The sequence below is a fragment of the Amblyomma maculatum genome, chromosome 3, assembly GCF_055883805.1.
Source record: "Amblyomma maculatum isolate TAMU_Amacu chromosome 3, ASM5588380v1, whole genome shotgun sequence".
Taxonomy (NCBI): Eukaryota; Metazoa; Arthropoda; class Arachnida; order Ixodida; family Ixodidae; genus Amblyomma; species Amblyomma maculatum.
The window spans coordinates 41,598,618-41,624,325 of record NC_139346.1 but is presented as its reverse complement, the minus strand read 5'-3'; the positions used below and the strand labels follow the sequence as shown (position 1 = coordinate 41,624,325).

The window sequence follows — 25,708 nt, the reverse complement described above, 5'->3', positions numbered from 1 at the left end:
CTGTGCGAGTGCTGTGCTGTGATCATCCTTAGTGGTGTGGACAACTGCCGTACTGTGAATATTTCCCCTAACTTCTCTTGGTGGAGGTGAATCTTTCGATCCCCGTCACAAGCTGGATCTCCGCAGCGGCCGACGCATCATTACCACCACCATGACTACTGACGCCGCTACATCTACAGCCGCCGCACCTGCTGTCGTCATGGCCCATCCCCGTGACCCCGGAACCTTCTGTGGGACCGAGGACGTTGATGTCGACGACTGGCTGCCCTATACGAACGAGTCAGCAAGCACAACAGGTGGAATCCCACACTTATGCTCGCTAATATCATCTTTTACTTGACTGGGACAGCGCGGGTGTTGTTTGAGAACCATGAAGAGGACCTCACATCTTGGGATATCTGTAAGCAGAGGCTCCACGCCCTCTTCGGAAAGCCCATTGGCCGTCACCTCGCCGCCAAAAAGGCGCTCGCTTCTCGCGCGCAAACGTCCACAGAGTCTTACATCACTTATATACAGGACGTCCTATCCTTGTGCCGCAAAGTCGACCACGTCATGCCTTAGGAGGATAAAGTCGGCCACATAGTAAAAGGCATTGCCGACGATGCTTTCAACCTCCATTTATGCAGGGAGTGTTCCACCGTGGACTCTGTACTACAAGTGTGCCGACGTTTCGAACAAGCGAAATAGAGGCGCATATCCCATCGCTTCGACCGTCTATCGAATACGGCTGCTAGCTCTTCCTGTGTCGATCTTCCGCTTCCTCGACCGCCAACTAATGACACTACTTTAACCCGCATCGTCGGCCAAGAGCTCGAGGCAATGACCCCTGCAGCTTCACTCTCGCATACCCCCGATAATACCTTGGCTACAATATCACTCATTCAGGCTGTTGTTCGCCAAGAGTTTGCCAATATGGGTCTTCCTTCTACCTGCCGCACCGACACCGTGGATTCAGGACCTGCCCCTCCAGTAATTGCAGCTGCCTCACCCACCGCCGGTTTCTCGCCCCGATATTGGTAGCGCAATCCGAATGAGTGGCGTACCCATGACAATTGTCCCATCTGCTTTACTTGTTCCCGCGTTGGCCGCATTTCCCGTCACTGCTGTAGTGGTTGGTACACGCCATCTCGTCAATTCACCTACGTCGACCGCCGCGGAGGCTATGCCCCTCGCTATACCTCACCTCGCCCCGACCAGACCACTGTTGACCACGGTGTCCCTGCTCGTGCTGCCAACCGTTCACCATCCCCGCAGACCCGACGCTCGCGTTCTCCTCTTCCTCGCCGCCGTTTGTCCCCGTCCTATTCAAGCCACATACCGGAAAACTAGCCAATGCAGCTCCCGGAGGTGACGCCGCATTTGTGACCCGGACTGAAAAACTTCTGCTGACCCCTGCCCTACAAAATAATCGCATCGACGTCCTTGTGGATGGTGTTCCCATTTCTCCTCTCATTGATACCGGCGCCCAACTGTCCGCTCTCAGCTCCTCATTTCGCCGTCGCCTCAAAAAAGTCCTTACTCCAGCCGTCTCGCCCACAGTTCGCGTCGTCAATGGAAGGCCTGCTGTCGTGGTTGGCATGTGCACAGCGCGAGTTACCATTGGTGGTCGTCATGCTCCAGTGTTGTTCACCGTCCTCCAAGAATGCCCCAACGACGTTATCCTTGGCATTGACTTTTTAACAGCTCACTCTGCCCTCGTTTACTGCTCTACTGGCCTACTTCGCTTGGACCTTCCGCTCTGCTCTGACGACCTCTCCTGCTCACCCCGCCTTCGATCAACAAAGTTCTGCCGCTTTCCTCCTGAAGCTGCCCTCTACATTCCTATGTCACCATTCCCACCCGTCCCAGAGGCGACTATCTCGCGTGTCCCATTACTGATGTCATCTTGCAGCGGCACGTCACCCTTCCTCATCTGATTATGCATATCTCCCAGAACCGTACCACTCTCCCGGTATTTAACTTCAGCTTATCAACTCAAGTTCTGCCCGAGGGAATTTCACTAGCAGAGCTGTCGCCGATGACCGATTGTGCCATTTCAGCTCTGACTACCGATAATCCAAATGCCGTCCCTGCAACACCTCCCTCGTCCTCTACATCGCGCACTGATCCTGTTAAAAGCATGATTGCAGCTGATTTCCAGCCTGAATTCGCCACAGAGTTAAAACAGCTTTTGCTCACCTACAGTGACCTTTTTGACTTCGGTACCCGCCCATGGGGTCAAACTACAGTTGTCAGTCACCGCACTGACATCGGTGACGCCAGTCCTATTCACAGGCGGCCCTATCGTGTTTCGCTTGCCGAGCGACGCGTCATCCAGAGGTCGACAAAATGTTGGCTAACGACATAATTGAGCCTTCCAGTAGCCCCTGGACATCCCCTGTTGTGTTAGTCAAAAAGAAAGATAACAGTTGGAGATTCTGCATTGACTATCGTCATTTAAATAAGATAACCAGAAAAGATGTGTATCCTCTTCCGCGTATAGAAGACGCGCTTGATATTTTGCACGGAGCCAGCTACTTTTCGTCCATCGACCTTCGTTCCGGCCACTGCCAGATCTCTTTCGACGAGAGAGACCGCGAAAAAACAGCGTTCATCACCCCTGACGGCCTTTATCAATTCAAAGTCATGCCTTTTGGTCTTTGCAATGCCCCAGCAACCTTCGAACGTATGATGGACTCTTTGCTCCGAGGCTTCAAGTGGACCACTTGTTTATGTTATCTTGACGATGTAACAGTTTTCTCGTCTACATTTGAAAGCCATCTCCGTCGCCTTTCTACAATCCTCGCACTTTTTCGCTGCGCGGGACTGCAACTAAAGTCCAAAAAGTGCAGCTTTGGTCACCGACAAATCATAGTCCTTGGTCCCTTGGTTAATGCTGCCGGCGTTCAGCCTGACCCTGACAATATTCGCGCCGTCAAAGATTTTTCCACTCCTCGTTCATCCAGCGATGTTCGAAGCTGTATTGGCCTATGTTCTTATTTCCGAAGATTCGTCCCGAATTTCGCAGCGCTAGCTTGTCCTCTCACCAATCTCCTAAAGAAAGACGTTTCATTCTCCTGGGGGCCTTAACAAGTTGCAGCTTTCTCGGAACTTACTGCTGCTCTCACAACTCCACCCGTCTTGGCCCATTTCGACCCATCTGCCAATACCGAACTCTGCACCGACGCAAGTGGTCATGGCATTGGAGCTATACTTGCCCAGCAACAACACGGCCATCACAGAGCGAGGGTGCCTGGCACTTGTTTGGGCTATTACAAAATCCCGCCCTTATTTGTTTGGCCGGCATTTTACTGTTATAACAGACCATCATGCCTTGTGTTGGCTTTCCTCCCTCAAAGATCCTACAGGCCGTTTGTGCCGCTGGGCACTTCGATTACAAGAGTATACATTTTCCGTCGTGTACAAGTCCGACCGGCTTCATCAAGGTGCAGACTGCTTGTCCCGTCATCCCGTCGACTCCCCTAGTCCTACAGACTCTGACGATGACGCATGTGTCTTGTCTGTGTCGGCCTTTTCTAACATTGCCGACGGACAACACTTAGATCCTTTGCTTCATTCCATTATCCTCCGTCTGACCTGCGACCGACCTGATCCATCTCTTGCCTTATATGTACTTCACGAGAACACTCTATACCGACGCAATATGCGACCAGACGGCACAGACCTTTTGCTCGTCGTCCCTCAACATCTGCGTTCCACCATCCTTGACCAGTTTCATGATGCTCCAACGGGTGGCCACCTGATTGTATCTCGCACATACGACAGCCTGCGCCGACGCTTCTACTGGCCGGGGCTCTACCGCTCCGTCCAGCAATATATTGCCGCATGTGAATTGTGTCAGCGTCGAAAGAAGCCCACAATTTTGCCTTCAGGCCATTGGCAGCCGATCCCCGTACCCACTGACCCGTTTTCCCGTGTAGGTGTTGACCTTCTTGGGCCTTTTCCAGTATCCGCCTCAGGGAACAAATGGATCACCGTCGCCACGGATTATGCTACGCGGGCCATCCAGAGCCATCCCGACCAGCTGCGCCACAGACGTAGCTGACTTCCTCCTAGAAAACGTGATTCTACATCATGGTGCCCCTCGTGAACTACTAACTGACCGTGGCCGCTGGTTTCTGTCGCAAGTGGTTGACGAAATTCTCCGTTCTTGCTCTGTCCGTCCCAAATTCACAACAGCCTATCACCCCCAGACGAACGGCCGCACGGAACGCCTAAACCGTACCCTCACAGACATGCTGTCCATGTATGTGTCTGACGACCACCGGGATTGGGACGTTCATCTACCCTTTGTGACATTCGCCTACAATTCATCAGTACACTCTACCGCTGCATACTCCCCATTTTGTCTGTTATTTGGCCGACACCCGTTACTGCCCTTCGACACCTCACTACTCGCGGCAGACGCCACCAGTACCTATGCCAGTGATGCCGTAGCCCGCGCTCATGATGCACGCCGGATAGCGCATGCCAGGCTCTCTGCATCCCAAGACTCTCAAAAGTTCCGGTATGACAGTCGCCACCGTGATGTCCGCTACACTCTTGGGTCACTCGTCTTGCTGTGGCTCCCGTGCCGTCGCGTGGGCTTGTGTGAAAAACTTTTGCCCCGTTACACAGGCCCTTACCGAGTTTTGCGCCCCGTGACAGACGTCACATACGAAGTTGAATCTGTGCCTCCGAAATCCTCGTCCCGAGCGCCATCCTCTGAAATAGCACATGTGTCCCACCTGACGCTCTATTATGCACGTTCTGTTTCACAAACGTAGAACGCACCGGGACTGTGCTTTTCCCGAGGGGGGTAGTGTTACTGAGCGGTATTCGCTGGCCGTGCTGACGAAAAAGAAGTGCGACCGACTCCCAGAAGAAGAAGACGCAGACGAGTGCTGTGCTGTGCGAGTGCTGTGCTGTGATCATCCTTAGTGGTGTCGACAACTGCCGTACTGTGAATATTGCCCGTAACAATATAATTTTAATTATTGTCTGGTAGGTAACCATACTAATTACTACAGCATTATATGACCATATACCCAGCAATAATCAATTACTAATTATTGCCTTATAATAAATAATGTGTTATAAAATATTTACTAATAATGGTAATGATAACTAATTAGTATTAGTTACGCAAATAATTATTTATTGCTAAATAATGTCAAGTACCCTGTAAATTCTCCCTGTAAAGTTGGTCTTTGGAAAAAGAAAGCGGAGTGCCTGTCTCATATTTCGGCGGACACCTATGCTTAATTAGATAAGTTACAACCCCTTTCCAAACATTGATTTTTTATATATTTTAGATCAAGCGGTTTTTTGGGGAAAATCATGAAGGTGAAGCGTAAGTCACCTTTCCATAGACGCCTACATTTCATTATGTCAAGATCAATCGGAGCCAGCGAGGTGATGTCGAGGCCTTTCGGAGCAAGTATAAAGTAGCATCCGAAATTGCAGACAGAGAAGTGGAGCTTATGCTTTAGATGGCATTAGTTACATCTTTGCTGAAAAGTCTTGTGCCAGGGTGTATAACACAGCGATTAAAATATGGAAAGCGCGAACGAAAAATATTTTTCAATGAACTAAAACAACAACCATATAAGTCTAAAAGGATAGAGATATAAATACTTCAACAGCTTTTTTTAGTGGTCAGCACATTAGTAGTAATTGTTTGCATATTTTTATCCCTGGTAGGCTACTGATGACTGCACAGCCCTGTCGTTCGTGGCAGCAGTGCATCTGTACCACTCACTATCTGCGTCATAGAGTAACGCAGATTAATTGTGTGCAACCAGAGTGATGCACCCGAAATGTTGCCTTTGGCTCCCAGGACAGCGCTCCGAAGCTACGCGTGCTGCACATTAGTGACACGCACGTGGACCCAGAATACCGCGAGGGCAGCGAGGCTGACTGCAACGAGCCACTGTGTTGCCACGTGGACGACGTGCCCCTTCCAGCTGGTCGGCACCGAAAGGCCGGTCACTGGGGCGCCTTCGAGACGTGCGACATTCCTGCCAGGACATTTGAGCACATGCTCAAGACCGTTAGGAACATCCATAAGGTGAGGCCCCTGCTCGTCTACACAGCATAAGTTGACCTTCATCGCGTATTGAAAATGTATATATATATATATATATATATATATATATATATATATATATATATATATATATATATATATATATATATATATATATTTATTTATTTATTATACACAGGGTGTTTCATCTAAGAGTTTGCATTTTTTAAAGTAGAAAAATGTATTTTAGTGCCAATTCTTTTTTTAACGATTGTAATAAATGTCGAAAAAAATTAGAAGCTCTAAAAGCTACTGAATAACCTAATAATTACCTAAGAATAACTAATTATCTTTTTCTTTACACCAGCTTGGAAGCACTTTCAAACTGCAACAGTGAGCTGCCGGTGCGAGAATGCCAAATAGTATTTTATACGAAGAGAAGCACATTTCTTAAGCACTGCAGCACTGGTAATTATGGCCACCTTCGAAGCGCGAAAATGAAATCTAGCAGACGAAGCGCGCAATTAGGCACGGCCAAGAGTGACGCAGCCGGGCCGTCAGCGGGAAAATCCTGCCGCTCGCGAAGTTCCCGTCCGACGCTTTGTCATGGTCTGGTACGATCTCGAGATATCACCACTGCATCATTGCGGGCGAAGCTTATCATGGTCTGGGCGTAGCGCCGATGCTATGGGCACATCAGCTCTCCCACTTAACTTCAAGCTTTGGCTGCTAGAGCGGCAAACAAAAAGAAAGGCAAGCGCAGATATCGTGCTACTGGATTTTTGAAGTTTTCTTTTTATTACCCGGTAATTAGCTGCGCTTTTCCCATGTCACTTCTGCTCTTTCCCTCATATTTGTGGGTGCATCTTCTGTTACCACCACAGTAGCCATTGAGAAATGGCTTCGACAGTGCAGTGCAACTTTTTGACTGATGAAAAGGAGAATATTTTTATTGCATACATCAGTGCAATAACAATTGCACTGAAAATAGCTGTTAGCAGCGCAGTTATATAAAGCCAAGCATTCCGCCTCTCGTGTGCAGGCACAACCAACTTTAAAGAGCATCTTCAATAGATTCCGTGCTACTGGATCTGTACGGCCACAAAAAAGGAAGCGGAATGCACCAGCAGCCGAATCACATGAAACCGCTCTTATGACACAGTGGGTCGCCGCGAAGCCAGAAGCTAACGTGAGAGAAATTGCTCAAGCGACCGGTACTAGTACCTCCATTGTTTGGCGGCTGCTGTCAGCACGCCGATAACATCCTTACCACATGTCTGCATCAGGAATTGACGGCGAGTGACCACCAAAAAAGGTTGTACTTTTGTAACTTGTGCCTAATTCAATGTGATCAGAATCCTGACATCTTGCAAAATATCTTGTGGACTGACGAGGTCTGATTCTGCAGGAACAGGGTGATCAATGAAACAGGGTGAGCACGCTAATGGTCCCCGACGAACCCACATTGGCTGCGCCCACGCCACATCAGGTTCGGTGGTCGGCAAACGTATGGTGCGGTATTTTCCGGGGTCGCATTGTTGGCCCTTAATTAACTGATGGTAATCTCACTGGGAAAAGTTACGTTGGTGGGATTTTAAAGCATTGTGTGTCCAATTTTGTTTCCGAATTGCCACTGAATGCTTTGAGATCAATGTGGTTTAAGCATGATGGAGCGCCTCCACATTCGGTTGCCCAAGCTGTCCAGTTCCTAAACAGCTCCTTCCCCGGAGAGTGGATTGGGCGCGGCGGACCAATTGCCTGGCCACCGCGTTCGCCGGACTTGAACCCACTCGATTGTTTTTTTGTGGGGCTACTTAAAGACCAAGGTGTACGAATCAGAACCGGCGAGCATTGATGACCTTGCAAAAGAATCAAAACGCCACTTGAGAATGTTCCTCAAGAAATGATTATGCGAGCAGTGAAATCAGTGAAAGATCGCTTGATGGCGTGCATTGCACTGCAAGGAGGTCACTTCGAACCCGTAACTTTAAGGAGTGATGTGCAGTGACTGTTCCTGTGTAGTCGGCATTGAGATACACAACTTATCAATAAACTAATTTTAGAAACCTCCCGGCGTTTATCGTTCCGATACTCATTCTCACTTGTCATCGAAACTGGGTAGCATATTAAGAGCACTTTTGTGTGCAGTGATCAAAAGGTTCCATACTAACTCTTGTGAAACACAACCAACAACTAAATTTATCGCAAAAAGAAAATAACTGTAGCATCCAAAAACTTGGAGAAGTTTTCTTGCTCTCGAATGTATTTCCAGACAGAATTGAGATCCTGCCCGAAAGTATGGGCACCAGCGCTCAAACAAACTTCTCAGCAAGCTAAAAACAGCCTTTCGTGCAGTGCAAACTAAATATAAGTAAATATTTGATGGCGCCAAAGAAAATACCCCGACGGTAGCCTTCGGTTAAGCACAGACAGACAGCCGATGAATCGCAGCCGTGATAGGATGACGCCGCGCTAGACGAACGATTCGGGAGCGGCAGCAGCCGCCTCCGGGCGGCTCGATCCGTCAGGCGACGTCACGACTGCATCACTCGTGGGCGTGCATATTTGCGCGCATCGTCTGCTAGGTTTAGTTTTCGCGCGTCGAAGGTGGCCGGAATTGCCAGTGCTGCAGTGCTTAAGAAATTTGCTTTTCTTGTCGTTTAAAATACTATTTGGCATTTTTACACCGGCAGCTCACTGTCGCAATATGAAAGTGCCTCCTAGCTGGTTTAAATAAAAGTTAATTAGTTATTCTTAGTTAATAATTATGTAATAATAGCTTTTAGAGCAAATTTTTCTCGACACTTAGTACAATAGCTAAAAAAGAAAGAACAGCAAAATTTAATTTTCCTATTTTTAAAGAAAATATAAAGTATTAGGTGCAACACCCTATATATATATATATATATATATATATATATATATATATATATATATATATATATATATGTATGAAGTGAAAATGAGAGGGCTCGTTATACTACGTGAAGGAAAGAAGCCAACAGTCGTTGAGGCCAAGGAAAGTATTGGGGATTGTACTTTGTCTTTCTGTTAACTTTTACTGCGGTAATCACATAAATTAGTAATGTAGTCTGTTTAGGGGAAATATAAATAAACCCAAAGTAGAAGGAAAAACAACGTTCCGATGGTGGGCACCGAACCCACGACCTCCGAATATCGCGTTTGGTGCTCTTCCAACTGAGCTACATCGGGCGCTGTCTTCCCTGCTACTTTCTTGGGTATTAATGTTGTCTGTATACGAACTTTGAGAGTGTTCACCAGTACCACCCTCAACCATAGCGGTGGACGTGGAACGTGGAAGAGTTCTCAGAAAGCGCTTGTGTCGTCTCCCGCTCTTTTGTCCTGTGTTTCGAGCTGCTTTAAGATGAATCCAATCCAACTCGCCCAGTTGTCTATACTCGTGAACGCACGTCCTGTGGAATTGGTCCGCCGCGCCCAATCCACTCTTCGGGGAATGAGCTGTTTAGGAACTGCACAGCTTGTATCACCGAATGTGGAGGCGCTCCATCATTCTGAAACGACATTTATCTCAAAGCATTTAGTGGCAACTTGGAAACAAAATTGGACACACAAAATCTTTAAAATCTCACCAACGTAATTTTTCCCAGTGAGATTACCATCAGTTAATTAAGGGCCAACAGTGCGACACCGGAAAATACCGCACTATACGTTTGCCGACAACCGAACGTGATGGCGGGTTTGGCGCTGAAGCTGTGCCCTGCGGCTGGCAATTTTATCCTGCTGTGCCCGAAGTACTGGCAGCGGTAGACGTTCGAACCATCTATTAAATCCACATTTCACTTCGTAATTTTCATCTGTCATAATTATGCGTCGAGTTTAAAAGAAAGCGTTCAAAAATCGCAAGGGATATTTGACTGAGTCGTCCATGACATTGATCTAGAGAGGCTGTCTTTACGTCAGTGTGCGTGATATATATATATATATATATATATGTATTTTCACGTGGAAGATTTACAGTCCCAAAGCTGTCCGCACAACTAACGTTGATGAGGGCACCGATTTCACAACACTCAGCGTCGTCGTCTTCTCCGAGTCTGTTGCACTTCTTCATCCTCATCACGAACAGCGAATAAAGCTAAGTAACAGTATATATATATATATATATATATATATATATATATACTGTGTTGTGTTTAATTATCTTTCCCCTAAACAGATTACACTACTAATTTCTGTGATTATCCAAGTAAACATTAAAAAAAAAAGACAAAGTACTATCCCCAACGCTTTCTTTGGCCTCGCCGACTGTTGGCTTCTTTCCTTCATGTATTATAACGAGCACCCTCATTTCCCCTTAATTGATCTGCTTGTAGCTTACGAGGGTCTCGGTTCTGGCAGTCTTGAGGCCATAGGTAGCGTAAGAGGGTTCTAGCACAGCTTTCGCCCTCGCTCTTGATCACGTTCTACGTGACGCTGGCGGTAACAAAGGACGTTCCACGTCCGCCGCTTTGGCTGAGGGTGGCGCTGGTGAACACTCAAGGTTCATATACAGACAACATAAATACCCAAGCAAGTAGCAGGGGGGACAGCGGCCGATGTAGCTCAGTTGGTAGAGCACCGGACGCGATATTCGGAGGTCGTGGGTTCGGCTCCCACCATCGGCACGTTGTTTTTTCTTCTACTTTGTGTTTAATTATCTTTCCCCTAAACAGATTACACTACTAATTTCTGTGATTATCCAAGTAAACATTAAAAAAAAAGACAAAGTACTATCCCCAACGCTTTCTTTGGCCTCGCCGACTGTTGGCTTCTTTCCTTCATGTATTATAACGAGCACCCTCATTTCCCCTTAATTGATCTGCTTGTAGCTTACGAGGGTCTCGGTTCTGGCAGTCTTGAGGCCATAGGTAGCGTAAGAGGGTTCTAGCACAGCTTTCGCCCTCGCTCTTGATCACGTTCTACGTGACGCTGGCGGTAACAAAGGACGTTGCACGTCCGCCGCTTTGGCTGAGGGTGGCGCTGGTGAACACTCTCAAGGTTCATATACAGACAACATAAATACCCAAGCAAGTAGCAGGGGGGACAGCGGCCGATGTAGCTCAGTTGGTAGAGCACCGGACGCGATATTCGGAGGTCGTGGGTTCGGCTCCCACCATCGGCACGTTGTTTTTTCTTCTACTTTGTGTTTAATTATCTTTCCCCTAAACAGATTACACTACTAATTTCTGTGATTATCCAAGTAAACATTAAAAAAAAAGACAAAGTACTATCCCCAACGCTTTCTTTGGCCTCGCCGACTGTTGGCTTCTTTCCTTCATGTATTATAACGAGCACCCTCATTTCCCCTTAATTGATCTGCTTGTAGCTTACGAGGGTCTCGGTTCTGGCAGTCTTGAGGCCATAGGTAGCGTAAGAGGGTTCTAGCACAGCTTTCGCCCTCGCTCTTGATCACGTTCTACGTGACGCTGGCGGTAACAAAGGACGTTCCACGTCCGCCGCTTTGGCTGAGGGTGGCGCTGGTGAACACTCTCAAGGTTCATATACAGACAACATAAATACCCAAGCAAGTAGCAGGGGGGACAGCGGCCGATGTAGCTCAGTTGGTAGAGCACCGGACGCGATATTCGGAGGTCGTGGGTTCGGCTCCCACCATCGGCACGTTGTTTTTTCTTCTACTTTGTGTTTAATTATCTTTCCCCTAAACAGATTACACTACTAATTTCTGTGATTATCCAAGTAAACATTAAAAAAAAGACAAAGTACTATCCCCAACGCTTTCTTTGGCCTCGCCGACTGTTGGCTTCTTTCCTTCATGTATTATAACGAGCACCCTCATTTCCCCTTAATTGATCTGCTTGTAGCTTACGAGGGTCTCGGTTCTGGCAGTCTTGAGGCCATAGGTAGCGTAAGAGGGTTCTAGCACAGCTTTCGCCCTCGCTCTTGATCACGTTCTACGTGACGCTGGCGGTAACAAAGGACGTTCCACGTCCGCCGCTTTGGCTGAGGGTGGCGCTGGTGAACACTCTCAAGGTTCATATACAGACAACATAAATACCCAAGCAAGTAGCAGGGGGGACAGCGGCCGATGTAGCTCAGTTGGTAGAGCACCGGACGCGATATTCGGAGGTCGTGGGTTCGGCTCCCACCATCGGCACGTTGTTTTTTCTTCTACTTTGTGTTTAATTATCTTTCCCCTAAACAGATTACACTACTAATTTCTGTGATTATCCAAGTAAACATTAAAAAAAAAGACAAAGTACTATCCCCAACGCTTTCTTTGGCCTCGCCGACTGTTGGCTTCTTTCCTTCATGTATTATAACGAGCACCCTCATTTCCCCTTAATTGATCTGCTTGTAGCTTACGAGGGTCTCGGTTCTGGCAGTCTTGAGGCCATAGGTAGCGTAAGAGGGTTCTAGCACAGCTTTCGCCCTCGCTCTTGATCACGTTCTACGTGACGCTGGCGGTAACAAAGGACGTTCCACGTCCGCCGCTTTGGCTGAGGGTGGCGCTGGTGAACACTCTCAAGGTTCATATACAGACAACATAAATACCCAAGCAAGTAGCAGGGGGAACAGCGGCCGATGTAGCTCAGTTGGTAGAGCACCGGACGCGATATTCGGAGGTCGTGGGTTCGGCTCCCACCATCGGCACGTTGTTTTTTCTTCTACTTTGTGTTTAATTATCTTTCCCCTAAACAGATTACACTACTAATTTCTGTGATTATCCAAGTAAACATTAAAAAAAAAGACAAAGTACTATCCCCAACGCTTTCTTTGGCCTCGCCGACTGTTGGCTTCTTTCCTTCATGTATTATAACGAGCACCCTCATTTCCCCTTAATTGATCTGCTTGTAGCTTACGAGGGTCTCGGTTCTGGCAGTCTTGAGGCCATAGGTAGCGTAAGAGGGTTCTAGCACAGCTTTCGCCCTCGCTCTTGATCACGTTCTACGTGACGCTGGCGGTAACAAAGGACGTTCCACGTCCGCCGCTTTGGCTGAGGGTGGCGCTGGTGAACACTCTCAAGGTTCATATACAGACAACATAAATACCCAAGCAAGTAGCAGGGGGGACAGCGGCCGATGTAGCTCAGTTGGTAGAGCACCGGACGCGATATTCGGAGGTCGTGGGTTCGGCTCCCACCATCGGCACGTTGTTTTTTCTTCTACTTTGTGTTTAATTATCTTTCCCCTAAACAGATTACACTACTAATTTCTGTGATTATCCAAGTAAACATTAAAAAAAAGACAAAGTACTATCCCCAACGCTTTCTTTGGCCTCGCCGACTGTTGGCTTCTTTCCTTCATGTATTATAACGAGCACCCTCATTTCCCCTTAATTGATCTGCTTGTAGCTTACGAGGGTCTCGGTTCTGGCAGTCTTGAGGCCATAGGTAGCGTAAGAGGGTTCTAGCACAGCTTTCGCCCTCGCTCTTGATCACGTTCTACGTGACGCTGGCGGTAACAAAGGACGTTCCACGTCCGCCGCTTTGGCTGAGGGTGGCGCTGGTGAACACTCTCAAGGTTCATATACAGACAACATAAATACCCAAGCAAGTAGCAGGGGGGACAGCGGCCGACGTAGCTCAGTTGGTAGAGCACCGGACGCGATATTCGGAGGTCGTGGGTTCGGCTCCCACCATCGGCACGTTGTTTTTTCTTCTACTTTGTGTTTAATTATCTTTCCCCTAAACAGATTACACTACTAATTTCTGTGATTATCCAAGTAAACATTAAAAAAAAGACAAAGTACTATCCCCAACGCTTTCTTTGGCCTCGCCGACTGTTGGCTTCTTTCCTTCATGTATTATAACGAGCACCCTCATTTCCCCTTAATTGATCTGCTTGTAGCTTACGAGGGTCTCGGTTCTGGCAGTCTTGAGGCCATAGGTAGCGTAAGAGGGTTCTAGCACAGCTTTCGCCCTCGCTCTTGATCACGTTCTACGTGACGCTGGCGGTAACAAAGGACGTTCCACGTCCGCCGCTTTGGCTGAGGGTGGCGCTGGTGAACACTCTCAAGGTTCATATACAGACAACATAAATACCCAAGCAAGTAGCAGGGGGGACAGCGGCCGATGTAGCTCAGTTGGTAGAGCACCGGACGCGATATTCGGAGGTCGTGGGTTCGGCTCCCACCATCGGCACGTTGTTTTTTCTTCTACTTTGTGTTTAATTATCTTTCCCCTAAACAGATTACACTACTAATTTCTGTGATTATCCAAGTAAACATTAAAAAAAAAGACAAAGTACTATCCCCAACGCTTTCTTTGGCCTCGCCGACTGTTGGCTTCTTTCCTTCATGTATTATAACGAGCACCCTCATTTCCCCTTAATTGATCTGCTTGTAGCTTACGAGGGTCTCGGTTCTGGCAGTCTTGAGGCCATAGGTAGCGTAAGAGGGTTCTAGCACAGCTTTCGCCCTCGCTCTTGATCACGTTCTACGTGACGCTGGCGGTAACAAAGGACGTTCCACGTCCGCCGCTTTGGCTGAGGGTGGCGCTGGTGAACACTCTCAAGGTTCATATACAGACAACATAAATACCCAAGCAAGTAGCAGGGGGGACAGCGGCCGATGTAGCTCAGTTGGTAGAGCACCGGACGCGATATTCGGAGGTCGTGGGTTCGGCTCCCACCATCGGCACGTTGTTTTTTCTTCTACTTTGTGTTTAATTATCTTTCCCCTAAACAGATTACACTACTAATTTCTGTGATTATCCAAGTAAACATTAAAAAAAAAAAAGACAAAGTACTATCCCCAACGCTTTCTTTGGCCTCGCCGACTGTTGGCTTCTTTCCTTCATGTATTATAACGAGCACCCTCATTTCCCCCTAATTGATCTGCTTGTAGCTTACGAGGGTCTCGGTTCTGGCAGTCTTGAGGCCATAGGTAGCGTAAGAGGGTTCTAGCACAGCTTTCGCCCTCGCTCTTGATCACGTTCTACGTGACGCTGGCGGTAACAAAGGACGTTCCACGTCCGCCGCTTTGGCTGAGGGTGGCGCTGGTGAACACTCTCAAGGTTCATATACAGACAACATAAATACCCAAGCAAGTAGCAGGGGGGACAGCGGCCGATGTAGCTCAGTTGGTAGAGCACCGGACGCGATATTCGGAGGTCGTGGGTTCGGCTCCCACCATCGGCACGTTGTTTTTTCTTCTACTTTGTGTTTAATTATCTTTCCCCTAAACAGATTACACTACTAATTTCTGTGATTATCCAAGTAAACATTAAAAAAAAAGACAAAGTACTATCCCCAACGCTTTCTTTGGCCTCGCCGACTGTTGGCTTCTTTCCTTCATGTATTATAACGAGCACCCTCATTTCCCCTTAATTGATCTGCTTGTAGCTTACGAGGGTCTCGGTTCTGGCAGTCTTGAGGCCATAGGTAGCGTAAGAGGGTTCTAGCACAGCTTTCGCCCTCGCTCTTGATCACGTTCTACGTGACGCTGGCGGTAACAAAGGACGTTCCACGTCCGCCGCTTTGGCTGAGGGTGGCGCTGGTGAACACTCTCAAGGTTCATATACAGACAACATAAATGCCCAAGCAAGTAGCAGGGGGGACAGCGGCCGATGTAGCCCAGTTGGTAGAGCACCGGACGCGATATTCGGAGGTCGTGGGTTCGGCTCCCACCATCGGCACGTTGTTTTTTCTTCTACTTTGTGTTTAATTATCTTTCCCCTAAACAGATTACACTACTAATTTCTGTGATTATCCAAGTAAACATTAAAAAAAAAGACAAAGTACTATCCCCAACGCTTTCTTTGGCCTCGCCGACTGTTGGCTTCTTTCCTTCATGTATTATAACGAGCACCCTCATTTCCCCTTAATTGATCTGCTTGTAGCTTACGAGGGTCTCGGTTCTGGCAGTCTTGAGGCCATAGGTAGCGTAAGAGGGTTCTAGCACAGCTTTCGCCCTCGCTCTTGATCACGTTCTACGTGACGCTGGCGGTAACAAAGGACGTTCCACGTCCGCCGCTTTGGCTGAGGGTGGCGCTGGTGAACACTCTCAAGGTTCATATACAGACAACATAAATACCCAAGCAAGTAGCAGGGGGGACAGCGGCCGATGTAGCTCAGTTGGTAGAGCACCGGACGCGATATTCGGAGGTCGTGGGTTCGGCTCCCACCATCGGCACGTTGTTTTTTCTTCTACTTTGTGTTTAATTATCTTTCCCCTAAACAGATTACACTACTAATTTCTGTGATTATCCAAGTAAACATTAAAAAAAAAGACAAAGTACTATCCCCAACGCTTTCTTTGGCCTCGCCGACTGTTGGCTTCTTTCCTTCATGTATTATAACGAGCACCCTCATTTCCCCTTAATTGATCTGCTTGTAGCTTACGAGGGTCTCGGTTCTGGCAGTCTTGAGGCCATAGGTAGCGTAAGAGGGTTCTAGCACAGCTTTCGCCCTCGCTCTTGATCACGTTCTACGTGACGCTGGCGGTAACAAAGGACGTTCCACGTCCGCCGCTTTGGCTGAGGGTGGCGCTGGTGAACACTCTCAAGGTTCATATACAGACAACATAAATACCCAAGCAAGTAGCAGGGGGGACAGCGGCCGATGTAGCTCAGTTGGTAGAGCACCGGACGCGATATTCGGAGGTCGTGGGTTCGGCTCCCACCATCGGCACGTTGTTTTTTCTTCTACTTTGTGTTTAATTATCTTTCCCCTAAACAGATTACACTACTAATTTCTGTGATTATCCAAGTAAACATTAAAAAAAAAAGACAAAGTACTATCCCCAACGCTTTCTTTGGCCTCGCCGACTGTTGGCTTCTTTCCTTCATGTATTATAACGAGCACCCTCATTTCCCCTTAATTGATCTGCTTGTAGCTTACGAGGGTCTCGGTTCTGGCAGTCTTGAGGCCATAGGTAGCGTAAGAGGGTTCTAGCACAGCTTTCGCCCTCGCTCTTGATCACGTTCTACGTGACGCTGGCGGTAACAAAGGACGTTCCACGTCCGCCGCTTTGGCTGAGGGTGGCGCTGGTGAACACTCTCAAGGTTCATATACAGACAACATAAATACCCAAGCAAGTAGCAGGGGGGACAGCGGCCGATGTAGCTCAGTTGGTAGAGCACCGGACGCGATATTCGGAGGTCGTGGGTTCGGCTCCCACCATCGGCACGTTGTTTTTTCTTCTACTTTGTGTTTAATTATCTTTCCCCTAAACAGATTACACTACTAATTTCTGTGATTATCCAAGTAAACATTAAAAAAAAAGACAAAGTACTATCCCCAACGCTTTCTTTGGCCTCGCCGACTGTTGGCTTCTTTCCTTCATGTATTATAACGAGCACCCTCATTTCCCCTTAATTGATCTGCTTGTAGCTTACGAGGGTCTCGGTTCTGGCAGTCTTGAGGCCATAGGTAGCGTAAGAGGGTTCTAGCACAGCTTTCGCCCTCGCTCTTGATCACGTTCTACGTGACGCTGGCGGTAACAAAGGACGTTCCACGTCCGCCGCTTTGGCTGAGGGTGGCGCTGGTGAACACTCTCAAGGTTCATATACAGACAACATAAATGCCCAAGCAAGTAGCAGGGGGGACAGCGGCCGATGTAGCCCAGTTGGTAGAGCACCGGACGCGATATTCGGAGGTCGTGGGTTCGGCTCCCACCATCGGCACGTTGTTTTTTCTTCTACTTTGTGTTTAATTATCTTTCCCCTAAACAGATTACACTACTAATTTCTGTGATTATCCAAGTAAACATTAAAAAAAAAGACAAAGTACTATCCCCAACGCTTTCTTTGGCCTCGCCGACTGTTGGCTTCTTTCCTTCATGTATTATAACGAGCACCCTCATTTCCCCTTAATTGATCTGCTTGTAGCTTACGAGGGTCTCGGTTCTGGCAGTCTTGAGGCCATAGGTAGCGTAAGAGGGTTCTAGCACAGCTTTCGCCCTCGCTCTTGATCACGTTCTACGTGACGCTGGCGGTAACAAAGGACGTTCCACGTCCGCCGCTTTGGCTGAGGGTGGCGCTGGTGAACACTCTCAAGGTTCATATACAGACAACATAAATACCCAAGCAAGTAGCAGGGGGGACAGCGGCCGATGTAGCTCAGTTGGTAGAGCACCGGACGCGATATTCGGAGGTCGTGGGTTCGGCTCCCACCATCGGCACGTTGTTTTTTCTTCTACTTTGTGTTTAATTATCTTTCCCCTAAACAGATTACACTACTAATTTCTGTGATTATCCAAGTAAACATTAAAAAAAAAGACAAAGTACTATCCCCAACGCTTTCTTTGGCCTCGCCGACTGTTGGCTTCTTTCCTTCATGTATTATAACGAGCACCCTCATTTCCCCTTAATTGATCTGCTTGTAGCTTACGAGGGTCTCGGTTCTGGCAGTCTTGAGGCCATAGGTAGCGTAAGAGGGTTCTAGCACAGCTTTCGCCCTCGCTCTTGATCACGTTCTACGTGACGCTGGCGGTAACAAAGGACGTTCCACGTCCGCCGCTTTGGCTGAGGGTGGCGCTGGTGAACACTCTCAAGGTTCATATACAGACAACATAAATACCCAAGCAAGTAGCAGGGGGGACAGCGGCCGATGTAGCTCAGTTGGTAGAGCACCGGACGCGATATTCGGAGGTCGTGGGTTCGGCTCCCACCATCGGCACGTTGTTTTTTCTTCTACTTTGTGTTTAATTATCTTTCCCCTAAACAGATTACACTACTAATTTCTGTGATTATCCAAGTAAACATTAAAAAAAAAAGACAAAGTACTATCCCCAACGCTTTCTTTGGCCTCGCCGACTGTTGGCTTCTTTCCTTCATGTATTATAACGAGCACCCTCATTTCCCCTTAATTGATCTGCTTGTAGCTTACGAGGGTCTCGGTTCTGGCAGTCTTGAGGCCATAGGTAGCGTAAGAGGGTTCTAGCACAGCTTTCGCCCTCGCTCTTGATCACGTTCTACGTGACGCTGGCGGTAACAAAGGACGTTCCACGTCCGCCGCTTTGGCTGAGGGTGGCGCTGGTGAACACTCTCAAGGTTCATATACAGACAACATAAATACCCAAGCAAGTAGCAGGGGGGACAGCGGCCGATGTAGCTCAGTTGGTAGAGCACCGGACGCGATATTCGGAGGTCGTGGGTTCGGCTCCCACCATCGGCACGTTGTTTTTTCTTCTACTTTGTGTTTAATTATCTTTCCCCTAAACAGATTACACTACTAATTTCTGTGATTATCCAAGTAAACATTAAAAAAAAAGACAAAGTACTATCCCCAACGCTTTCTTTGGCCTCGCCGACTGTTGGCTTCTTTCCTTCATGTATTATAACGAGCACCCTCATTTCCCCTTAATTGATCTGCTTGTAGCTTACGAGGGTCTCGGTTCTGGCAGTCTTGAGGCCATAGGTAGCGTAAGAGGGTTCTAGCACAGCTTTCGCCCTCGCTCTTGATCACGTTCTACGTGACGCTGGCGGTAACAAAGGACGTTCCACGTCCGCCGCTTTGGCTGAGGGTGGCGCTGGTGAACACTCTCAAGGTTCATATACAGACAACATAAATGCCCAAGCAAGTAGCAGGGGGGACAGCGGCCGATGTAGCCCAGTTGGTAGAGCACCGGACGCGATATTCGGAGGTCGTGGGTTCGGCTCCCACCATCGGCACGTTGTTTTTTCTTCTACTTTGTGTTTAATTATCTTTCCCCTAAACAGATTACACTACTAATTTCTGTGATTATCCAAGTAAACATTAAAAAAAAAAGACAAAGTACTATCCCCAACGCTTTCTTTGGCCTCGCCGACTGTTGGCTTCTTTCCTTCATGTATTATAACGAGCACCCTCATTTCCCCTTAATTGATCTGCTTGTAGCTTACCAGGGTCTCGGTTCTGGCAGTCTTGAGGCCATAGGTAGCGTAAGAGGGTTCTAGCACAGCTTTCGCCCTCGCTCTTGATCACGTTCTACGTGACGCTGGCGGTAACAAAGGACGTTCCACGTCCGCCGCTTTGGCTGAGGGTGGCGCTGGTGAACACTCTCAAGGTTCATATACAGACAACATAAATACCCAAGCAAGTAGCAGGGGGGACAGCGGCCGATGTAGCTCAGTTGGTAGAGCACCGGACGCGATATTCGGAGGTCGTGGGTTCGGCTCCCACCATCGGCACGTTGTTTTTTCTTCTACTTTGTGTTTAATTATCTTTCCCCTAAACAGATTACACTACTAATTTCTGTGATTATCCAAGTAAACATTAAAAAAAAAGACAAAGTACTATCCCCAACGCTTTCTTTGGCCTCGCCGACTGTTGGCTTCTTTCCTTCATATATATATATATATATATATATATATATATATATATATATATATACGAAGGTAATAGTTATGTGTCAACCATGGAGGAAGGAAACAACTTAGGAGACGCCCTTGCCATCCCCAATGCATTGGAGAAAGTGTGGCGGCAGTGACGTTCCCATTTAAGGTTAGCCCAGTCGGGCCATTAGCAACGGCGACGCTGTTGCTGTGAAAACTCGGACTAGCAACAGCGTTGCTAAGGGCACTAGGTAAGTGACCGTCGCGGAGAAAAAAGAATGCGGAGGGTAAAGAAGGTAAAGAAGAGACGTTGCAGCGTCCGGTCGCGGCGCGGTCGCGGCGCGGCCGCGCCGGCTTTAAAAAAATTACGTCAGGGCCTCTCCTAAGTTCTGTCTTTCCTGCATGTGTGCCAGCCTTTGGGTTCACAGCATTCGTTGCATGGCCGTCAGAGCGGTGTGTACTGTGCACGACACTTTGCAAAATTACGAGCCACGCCTGCTGGCCACAATAGCCGAAGATGAGATCGCGGATTACGATTTTATTTCATTTCAGGCCTAAGGATGTGGGTCTCTCTCGCTTAACTCCAAGCAACCTCCACCTAAAGCGCGTGCGATGCATGTACGCAGATCGACTACGTCATCTGGACGGGGGATATTGTGGCGCACAATGTGTGGAACACGTCTCGAGCGGGAAACCTGGACATCATCAAGTACACGGTTCAGGCACTGCTTAAGTACTTGCCCGGGGTGCCCATCTTCCCGGCTCTGGGCAACCACGAGGGACATCCTGTCAACAGGTGAAGGGCATCAGCTGGCAGAATCACGTCAGTTAGCCTAGTCCGGCTAGTACACTTTCGCCGCATAGCCAGCGCCAATGTAGAAATCGAACGGGGACGCAATAATTTCAATGCTTTCTTCAATGTTTGTTAAGCGTGTGGTTAAGCGTACAGAATCTCCCGCTCGGAGTAATAGTTTGATGCACCTTGTAGAGCTGCGCTAAGGGCCGCCTGCAGAAAGAGCGCTTCAAAGCTTTCTTTTATTCTCCGTATTTCGTGCTACTTATGAACTGACCGTAATTGGTGGATTAGAAAGGCTAATTCCTGTACAAAGCAACTTGAGAAACTGACTCCTTTTTTTGCTTTTCATTAAGCCTTTCATGGAGTACTCCAAGAACTATCGAGAGAGTAAATAATGGTTCCATAATAGTGTAATAGGAGTCCTTAAACAGGACGCTACGCCGTCAAAAGTCAATGGAACGTTCTGCGATCAGTCGTTGCACTTCTGTAAGCGCACGCCCGAGCGTCGGAGAGAGAGAGAGCTTCGTTGTCGTTTTCTTTCCTCACCCTCACGCGCGTTGAACATGATTGTCGTTCTCTTCAAAGCATCAGGCGCTAAACATATCGGAGCCCAATACCTGTTTTACAACTTCCCCCGGGCGAAAAGATGCCATCCTGGCGGATTATGGCGATGTGACGATGGCAGGGTCGTAGTAAGGCTTCAGGCGGTTACTGTGTACTATTTCACGATTGCGGCGACGGTGGTCAGTGGATGGCGTAAGGGGTTCGATGAGATAGTTGACGGGGGATGTTTGCTTGACAATACGGTAAGGGCCCTGATACTTGCTCAGAAGTTTGGATGAAAGGCCGGGACTGGAGGAAGGCGCCCATAGCAAGACCAAAGAGTCTGTACGGTAAGTAGGAAGAAGTGCAGATTGATCTCGGGTGGTTTTCTGCAGTTGCTGGGCGTGAGAAGTGAAGGACCGGGCAAGCTGGCCGCATTCTTCGGCATAAGTTGCAGCTTGTGAAACAGTCGTGAATTCGGAAGAATCCGGTCGGTAAGGGAGAATGGTGTCCATGGTACATGAGGGCTCATGACCGTAGAGAAGGAAGTATGGCGAGAATCCTGTGGTTGCTTGAGTGGCCGAGTTATAAGCGAATGTGACGAATGGAAGAATGCGGTCCCAGTTGGAGTGGTCGGAAGCAACATACATTGCCAGCATGTCGCCCATGGTGCGGTTAAAACGCTCAACCATTCCATTTGTTTGCGGATGGTACGCGGAGGTGGCGCGATGAACGATTTTGCATTCTCTAAGAACAGCTTCGACAACTTCAGAAAGGAAGGCAGGACCTCTGTCACTTAGCAATTCTTTGGGAGCCCTGTGGCGAAGAATGATGTGATGGAGGATGAAGGAGGCAATGTCTTGGGCTGTAGGAGATGGCAAAGACGCCGTTTCGGCATAGCGTGTGAGATGATGAATTGCAACGATGATCCAGCGATTGCCTGTTGATGTGCTAGGAAGCGGGCCGTACAGATTGATTCCAATGCGCTCGAAGGGATGAGCTGGGCAGGTCAGCGGCTGCAGAGGAGCGGCGGGCTGGCGAGGTGGGTGTTTTCGGCGCTGACACTCTTGGCAGGACTGGACGAACCGACGAACATAACGGTACATCCCACGCCAGTAGTACCGCTGTCGCAGGCGAGTGAAGGATTTCAATAAGCCTGCTTGGGCACACTGGGGATTGTCGTGGTAATGGGAGCAAATCACAGAGCGCAGATGGGTCGGAATTACAAGCAGCCACTTTCTACCATCCGGAAGGTAATTCCTACGGTAGAGGAGCTCGTCTATGATGGCGAAATGGTGAGACTGGCGGCGGAGAGCGCGGCAAGGAGGTCGTGAAGCGGGGCCAGATAAAACATCCAGGAGTGAAGTGATCCATGCGTCTTTGCATTGCTCGGAAGTCATATCGGTGGGCATGTCGGTGGGATGTAGGACGGAGATAGCAGGAGTGGCTTTAGACGTCAATGGAGAACGTGAGAGAGCATCAGCATCGGCATGTTTACGGCCAGAGCGATATTTGACGTTAATATTGTATTCTTGGAGCCTCAGAGCACAACGGGCCAGTCGACCAGACGGATCTTTCAGAGAAGACAGCCAGCAGAGGGAGTGATGATCGGTGACGACATCAAATAAACGGCCATACAAGTAGAGGCGAAATTTTGCTATTGCCAAGATGATAGCGAGACACTCTTGCTCGGTGACGGAATAGTTTGCTTCAGCTTTTGTTAGGGTCCGACTGGCGTAAGCGACAACGTACTCATCAAAGCCAGACTTCCGCTGAGCAAGTACTGCGCCGAGGCCGACGCCGCTGGCATCAGTGTGGATTTCCGTGGGAGAAGAAGGGTCGAAATGACGCAGGATTGGCGGAGTCGTCAGAAGGTGGCGGAGTGTCGCGAAGGCATCATCACAGTGTGGAGACCAGGCTGTAAGATCGTGGCTGGACAGAAGCTTGGTGAGATGATTGATGATTGTGGCGAAATTGCGAACGAAGCGGCGGAAGTACGAGCAGAGGCCGACGAAGCTGCGGAGTTCTTTCACAGTAGTTGGCTTGGGAAATTCTGACACAGCGCGCAGTTTTGCCGGATCGGGAAGAACGCCGTCCTTGGAGACAACATGCCCGAGAATTGTTAGCTGTCGTGCTCCGAAACGACACTTCTTTAAATTTAATTGGAGGCCAGCGTCGGTCAGGCATCGCAGAACTGTGTCAAGGCGCTAGAGGTGAGATGGAAAATCTGGGGAAAAGATGACGTCATCCAGGTAACAAAGGCAAGTGTGCCATTTGAGCCCTCTGGGTAGGTTGTCCATCATGCGTTCGAATGTGGCAGGGGCATTGCATAGTCCGAATGGCATGACATTAAACTCATAGAGCCCATCGGGTATGACGAAAGCGGTTTTTGGGCGATCGGCCTCTGCCATCGGCACCTGCCAATAGCCGGAACGCAGGTCTATCGAAGAAAAGAACTCAGCTCCCTGTAGGCAGTCAAGGGCGTCATCGATACGAGGGAGAGAATAAACGTCCTTGCGCGTTATCTTGTTCAGTCGGCGGTAGTCTATACAGAATCGGATGGAACCGTCTTTTTTCTTGACCAGGATGACCGGAGACGCCCAAGGGCTGTGCGACGGTTGGATCACGTTGCGCTGGAGCATGTCAGTCACCTGTTCGTCAATAACGTGGCGCTCGGCGGCTGAAACACGGTACGGACGCTGGCGCAAAGGGGCATGCGTGCCGGTATCAATGCGGTGAGTAACGGTAGTTGTGCGCCCCAACTAAGATTGCTGGGAGTCGAACGAAGCCGCGAAAAGTTGTGGGATGGCGACAAGCTGGGCTCGTTGTAAGGGCGTCAGGCCAGCGTCGATGGACCGGTGGAAAACTTTGAGGGAAGATGGAGTGGCGACAGGAAGAGGCGTTATGGCGCTGATGTGAAGGCCGGCAGTGTTATCGACGAAGGGATAGGTGAGAGTGGAATCGAGCAAAGCAACGCTACCCAGTGACTGGCCACGGAGCAAAGTAGTTGGGCAGGGGCACGGATTACAAACAAAAATAGCACTTGAGCTGCGAAAAATTGTTAGCACAGCATGGGGCAGCAACACGGAGTTTTGGTCAGCGCATCGTAACGAGGGTGTGTAGATAACAGTGGCCTCGGAAAGAGCAGCACACTAAAGAGGCACAAGCACTGAGGAGAAAGGCGGAACGTCGATGTCCTCTGCAACGTGCACGGTAGCGGCAGCAGCAGCGGACGCCTCGAAAGAAGTTTCACTGAGGGGTGATAACTCAAGTTGAGCACGGGCGCAGTCTATTATGGCGTTGTGATTGGAGAGGAAGTTCCAACCAAGGATGACGTCGTGGGATGAGCGGGCGAGGACGAGGAATTCTATTGTGTATTGAACGTCGTCGATGACAAGGCGGGCGGTACAGGCGGCTAATGGTCGAATGTCCTGAGCGCTGGCGGTGCAAAGAGAAACGGCAGGAAGCGGCGTCATTACCTTTTTGAGCTTGCGACAGAGGATGTAATTAAGAACTGATACGGCTGCGCCAGTGTATACAAGTGCTTCGGCAGGAACGCCCTCAATGAATACGGTAATAATGTTGGCTGGTAATGAAACAGGTCTTGTGTTAGTCCCTGATGGCGCAGTTCTTGCCTCCGGAACTGCGGCCTTTAGTTTTCCGTGTGACCGGCTGATTGGCGGCGAAGCATTGGAGAACGGGAACGACGGCCAGGTGAAGGCGAGCGGTGGGATCGGCGATCGTAATTTGAAGAGGACTGCGGAGGAGGCTCAGGGAACACGGGCGGGGGGGGGGGGACGGGTAAGATTGTACATCGGCTCACGTGTATAGTTGTAGGGACGAGGGCCAAGATTGCGGCACAAACGAGCCACATGGCCGGTGACTCCACAGGCGTAGCAAATGGGTCGGTTGTCTTGTGTGCGCCAGGGGTTGGAAGGCTGTGGCTGTAATCGACGGCGGAGAACCGGACGATAAGGGGGGATTGTAGGCTGCTGAGGTTGCTGATGTCCCTGAGGCTCGTATAGGAGGGGAGGCCGGCTGTATACTGGGGCGACAGGGGGTGGTGGCCGCACCAAACCATCAGCGTACGGGAGAGGAGCCGCCACCAGGGGCTGCTGAGGAGGTG

At 49.0% G+C, this 25,708-nt stretch overlaps 1 protein-coding gene across 1 annotated transcript in view; it reads left to right on the top strand.

Annotated features, from left to right (window-relative positions):
• Positions 1-25,708, top strand: part of LOC146194639 (sphingomyelin phosphodiesterase-like) — a 122,643-nt gene that overhangs the window by 22,127 nt on the left and 74,808 nt on the right. Inside the window, exons 3-4 of the mRNA XM_084596604.1 lie at positions 5,819-6,049; positions 20,870-21,039. Coding sequence (XP_084452730.1) covers positions 5,819-6,049; positions 20,870-21,039 — 401 coding nt within the window. The remainder of the gene's footprint in view (positions 1-5,818; positions 6,050-20,869; positions 21,040-25,708) is intronic.